This window comes from Vicia villosa, linkage group LG6 (genome assembly GCF_029867415.1).
Source record: "Vicia villosa cultivar HV-30 ecotype Madison, WI linkage group LG6, Vvil1.0, whole genome shotgun sequence".
Classification (NCBI taxonomy): domain Eukaryota; kingdom Viridiplantae; phylum Streptophyta; class Magnoliopsida; order Fabales; family Fabaceae; genus Vicia; species Vicia villosa.
In genome coordinates, this window is record NC_081185.1 from 67,070,494 (window position 1) to 67,076,327 (window position 5,834).

General features: G+C 33.3%; 1 protein-coding gene across 1 annotated transcript; it reads left to right on the forward strand.

Moving 5' to 3' along the window:
- The first annotated feature begins 3,072 nt into the window (after positions 1 to 3,072).
- On the forward strand, positions 3,073 to 5,415 carry LOC131611611 (small ribosomal subunit protein eS6y-like). The gene is made up of 6 exons (XM_058883551.1): positions 3,073 to 3,164; positions 3,301 to 3,365; positions 3,936 to 3,993; positions 4,084 to 4,192; positions 4,650 to 4,922; positions 5,014 to 5,415. Exons 1-6 carry the CDS (start codon positions 3,159 to 3,161, stop codon positions 5,250 to 5,252), a joined length of 750 nt encoding a protein of 249 aa, XP_058739534.1. The 5' UTR covers positions 3,073 to 3,158; the 3' UTR covers positions 5,253 to 5,415.
- The last annotated feature ends 419 nt before the right edge of the window (positions 5,416 to 5,834 follow it).

Consider the following 5,834-nt stretch of genomic DNA (forward strand, 5'->3'; position numbering starts at 1 on the left):
GAACAATTGCAGATAAGATTCCCGCATCTTGCTCACTAATTCCCACGTCATACTTTCTTCGACAGCTCCTCCACAAACCACCTTCACGAGAGAAATATCTTTGCCTCTCAACTGCTTCTTTTCACTGTCTTCGATCCTCACCGATAATGTCTTGACCGTAAGGTTATCCCGAACTTGTATGTCATCCATCAGAAACACATGAGATGGATGTCAAAACCTAATATTTGGCTTGCATTTGAAAATTTGATTATATTTGATATGATATGATTTAATTTGCATAAGGTTATATCCAGATTGAATATCCAAGCCCAATAGCTGCATTGGCTTATAAAAGGAGGAACCTAAACCTAAGAAGACAACGAAGCTTGAAAAATATGGATAAGTTATTTTTGTCAGAGTCTTAGGGTTTTGGGAGTCTTTTTTTAGTATTGTGTTTTTGTGTGTTACTCATGTTTCTTTTGATGTATTGAGGTTGACTGATTATTGATTGTCAATAATTCATGAGCTTTTAAGCAAAGAATGAATTGTGTGTAATTAGAAGTATGTCTTATGTCAATTGTTATTGTTGTTGACAATGACAGGGGTGTGATTGTGGGAAATGAGAGGGGGATCTCATATCTAGGAGTGTCCTAGGTAGATGTTGCACAAGGTAGTGATTAGGTAATAAGTTGTAAACTATGGTTGTTTAGCTTTGAACTAATATTATCATAGTGGATTTCCTTCCTGGCTTGGTAGCCCCTAGAGTAGGTGAGTTGCACCGAACTGGGTTAACAATTGATTGTGTCTTTTACCTTATACTATTTAATCCTGCATAATTATTGTTTTGGTAAAAGTATTTTGTTAGCAGACGATGTCTTAATACCTGTATTGACATTGTGTTTTGGCGCTAGGACATCAGTTTTGACATCTATCTTACACAATATAGTCAATTATTCTTCAAGGAAAACATCTTTCCGATATTATTGATGAAAATTAAGATTTAAGCTATGAGACACCTTATTTAGCAACACATGTACGTCAATCATCTGAAGAAAACAATTAAGATGATTTGCATGTTATTCGTTGTGATCATGAAGAGGGGATATGAAAAAACTAGTAATTAAATGTTTTATATTCCTTAGTAATTTATAATTAATCATTTTACTCCTTTTTAATCACTGTACTATAGATTTAAAGTTGTTGTTGATTATCCTAATTTGTTTTAAATGTTGTTCAAATTATAGGTGCTTAACAACCAGTGACAGATCCTATTGGACAACCAACAAAACTTTCCATATTGGTTATTGCTTTTGTTGGTTAATCATTTGTTTTAGTTTTAATGTAAAATTATAAAGTGTACCATTTTGGGTTTATATTTGGTGTAATCAATGAAAATTTGTGGTACAATGTTTCAGATTGAGAAATTGACAAAATGCACAATTTTTTTATTTCAAGAATATACAAAATATGGTTCTATATTCTGTAAGTTGGTTATGTAATATAGGTGCAAACGACGGTACTAAGAAAAAAACTTAACCCCTCGATTTTTCCATAAAACCGAGGTAATAACATCGATATATTACATCAGTTCTATAAAATACCAAGTGCTAATATTGGACGCGCCATCCAGTTCAGAAAATACTAAAAATGCAGATGCTAGGGATCAAATCCACGTGCAAATAAATTTACCCCTCGTTGTTAAATAACTGAGGTGTAAAGTGGTAGCTTTTCACAATGTTATTCGTTACCTCGCTTCCGTAGCCGAGGACAAATGCATTTCACGTCTGATGTTAGATGTGTTTTTTAGTAGTGTCTAAAAATGTCTAATTGAGAAAGGGTCTATTCAACCCTCTCTTCTAGACCTTTGTTGTCCATATTCTCACCTAACATGAAAAGGGAAATAAAGATTAAGCACGATTTACATGAACTACTAAGGTGAAACCATGGCAGCGTGTAAATAACTTTTGAAAGGCGATGAAAACTCCACGACAGAGGAAGTGATGGCGCTGAACAAAGCCATAAACATGTCTATAGCGCCGTTTCATTAAGGTAATATTTAAAACAACAATAAGACCGTAGTTGTGATGATTATAGAAGAGCTACAACAAAGGACAATGGTGGGAATAATGAGCAACAACTCTAGAAAGAAGTTAAAACGACTGAGAAAGTTTAGAATTTGTTTTTCAAAGAGAGAAATAATCGAAATAGCTCATGCTTTAGAAAAAAGTATAAAGTGTATAAAAATGGGTGTGGATTTAGGATACCCTCATATGTATCGAGGCTCAATCCAATAAGGACACGAAATCCATCTAATGAAAGGTTTTTTAAATAAAAAGAAAAGAAAAATGAGTTATTGGGTTGAGTGAATAACAAATAAAGCGGGATTTTATCCTATCACACCCAAAATTTGACCGGACACTCCCACTTATTTTCATATTATCCAAAATATCCTTACTAAAAAAGAGTAAACGAAAATTCCGACAGGAATAGAAAAATCTAGTAGTGTATTCTAAAAATCCTGTATGTTTTGAAAATTTTCAATTTTTTTTGAAAAACCGATAGTTCGTTTCTGGTAAGAAAAGAGAATCAAAATTAATTTTACTGGATCTTTGAAAAATTCGATAAAAACTCATAGATTTTTGAAAATTTCGATGAAAACTCATAGATGTTTTGAAAAATCCGATAAAAACACATTTTTTTGTAAAATCCAATAAAAACTTAGAGTTTTTAAAAATTTATGTTTTTTGAAAAATTTGCTAGTATATTTGAAAAATCTATTGGTTCAAATCCAATAAAAACTAATGAGATTCCCTTAAAATCCGACAAAAACTTATGGAATTTTTCAAAAATTCGGTAAAAACTAAAAAAAAATTCAAAATCCTGAATACACATAAAATAAAACTTCAAAATATTTTCAAAAACATAAAATATCACTAAGGGTATTATAGTAAAAACACTGCAATTATGGGGTGCCAACGTCAAAATGTGGGGTGGCTGGATAAAATATCACAGATAAAGCCCACATGAAGAAAGCCCAATATGGGCCCAAGTGTAACACCAAGAGAGCAATATAAACTTCGCTATAATCAAAACCCTAATTTCTTATCACCGTGCGCATGTCCTGAGCTTTCTGAACTCCGAGAGACTCCGACGCGGCGGTTGCTGAAGAAGGCTGCAATATGAAGGTTCTCTTCTACTGAAACCGTAGCTCTTGCTTTTGATTTCGAACTAGCTTATTTCTGATTTCTCATTTTGTTCTGCGTTTTGCATCTGATTTTTCGTTTTGTCTATTTGTTACTGAATTTTGTTTATGTTTTTCAGTTCAACGTTGCTAACCCCACCACTGGATGCCAGAAGAAGCTTGAGATCGATGATGATCAGAAACTGTAATCTCTTCGTACATTAAACTTGTTTACTTTATTAAATACTTGTTCATTTTCACTGCATTTTAGTCTAAGTTTCTTACAGCGTAATAATTTAATAGTTGCTGCCTGAAAAAAATTAAATTTTTGTATCCAAATATCATAGCTGATTAGTATGAGTTAATGAATTGCTTGTTATAAAGCGAGTAAAATGAGGGAGGTTAGAGAAATTAGAATGATTAGAATAAAAGTCACTTAATTTTTAGCAATTATTGAAGTTCTATAAAATATTTGTGTAGTATTTATGAAGGATGCAACTGGGAACATTCACATGTTTGACCCACATTGGTACTAATTTGAGAAAAATGAACTAATTACACATAATCACTAAGTATTGGTATCAGTTTTGGACACTGACACGGACACATGATTTTTCCAGAAATGTCGGGGCTACGTAGTGTAATATATATGGAATTTTTAAACTTTAGAAAAGTCATATGTCACAATCCTATGAGAGAAACTTAATTAGAAAAGTCATATGTCACAATCCTATGAAAGAAACTTAATTGGCTCATTCCTATATTTTATTATCAGGAGAGCATTTTGGGACAAGAGGATTTCACAAGAGGTCAATGGAGATGCCCTTGGTGAGGTATGCTCATTATCTCAAAATCAAATGTCTGCTTCAAAATTTCCTGAATATATATAATTGATACTCACGAAATATTGTTGGTGCTAACAGGAATTTAAGGGTTATGTCTTTAAAATTACTGGAGGTTGTGACAAACAAGGATTTCCAATGAAGCAGGGAGTGCTGACCCCTGGCCGTGTTCGACTTTTGCTTCACCGGGGTAGGTCTTTTATGTAGTTTTTCAATGTAATTATTAATCGTATCATAATGGTGGATCAGGATTTCTCCCATTCCTTCTCATTCCAGTGCACTTCTACCCTGAAAAATTAGAAGCTACAATTTGTAGCAGTAAGCAAATGCACAGCACTACTGTGGATGTGAATACTTACTAAAATTATTTTATAATTAGGCTGTCTATTTGTTGATATGTTATTATTTTTTTAAGTCAGTTTCAAACTTACACCCTACATACTTTTACTAAAATCTATGTTATTCATATATTATCTTGCATTAGGAGTCATCACTTATCAAAAGATCTTAGTTTTTTTTTTAATGTTTACATGAGCAAGGAACTTGCCACTTATCAAGAGATGTTATTTTTTTTTCAATGTTTACATGAGCAATGAACTCACTACTTATCAAAAGATGTAAATTTTTTCCAATGTTTACATGAACAGGAACTCCTTGCTTCCGAGGACATGGAAGACGTACTGGAGAGCGCAGAAGAAAATCTGTTCGTGGGTGCATTGTTAGCCCAGACCTCTCTGTTCTGAACTTGGTAATTGTGAAGAAGGGTGAGAATGATTTACCTGGCCTAACCGATGTTGAGAAGCCAAGGATGAGAGGTCCTAAGAGAGCATCCAAAATCCGTAAGCTGTTCAACCTGTCTAAGGAGGATGATGTGAGGAAGTACGTCAACACCTACCGTAGAACATTTACAACAAAAGCTGGTAAAATCTTGGATCCTTGTAATTTTTCTGCTGGACAGATGTATTTGTTTTATGATAATATGATAAACACTACTGGTTATTTTGGTTTTAGGGAAAAAGCAGAGCAAAGCTCCAAAGATTCAACGTCTGGTTACTCCTCTCACTCTCCAAAGAAAGCGAGCAAGAATTGCCGATAAGAAGAAGAGAATTGCCAAGGCCAAATCAGAGGCGGCTGATTACCAGAAGCTTCTTGCTTCAAGGTTGAAGGAGCAGAGGGATCGTCGCAGTGAGAGTTTAGCCAAGAAGAGATCTAGGATTTCCAGTGCTACCAAGGCACCTATCACCGCATAGGCTGCTGTCAGATACACATATTTGGTGAAGTTTAATCATCACCGCAGTTTTTGGTACTGTTAATTTATGATGATTTTGTCATGACAAATGCTTATGCTTTTTGTTACTTTCCATACATTGAGTTATTAAAGTATTATCCATGTAGTGTCACTTGTTGAGTTAATTTTGACTTGTTGAAATATGTTTCCATTTTATTTCTTCCCTACCTTTTATAAACCTTATTTATGCATTACGAGTAATAGTTAGGTGACTTGTGATCCTAACCATTGAATATTGTGGGTGTTATATCTCCTTGTATTGTTTTCCTGAATGGTTGATGGTTAAGATTTCTAACCAAAACAAAAATTAAATTTCCATAATTATTATTAGAAAATTAATATACATTTGTAGTTTAATAGATATTTTTTGGACATGAAGAAAAATTAATTTAAAAAAAAAGGTGGTTATCAGTATAATCTCATAATTTGAATACAACTTTTTTTGGCTTAACTAGTCTCGTAGTTTGCAATATTAACTTTAAAAGATATAAATATTTCGATAGCCAATTTAGTTCATTTCGGCATGTCTTAGATGAGATAAAAT

What these genes read in the sequence shown, in the direction of transcription:
- LOC131611611 (XM_058883551.1), top strand. An exon ending in TCGACTTTTGCTTCACCGGG is followed by an intron (nt 4,193 to 4,649) that starts GTAGGTCTTTTA and finishes TTACATGAACAG; the next exon opens with GAACTCCTTGCTTCCGAGGA. An exon ending in AACATTTACAACAAAAGCTG is followed by an intron (nt 4,923 to 5,013) that starts GTAAAATCTTGG and finishes TTTTGGTTTTAG; the next exon opens with GGAAAAAGCAGAGCAAAGCT.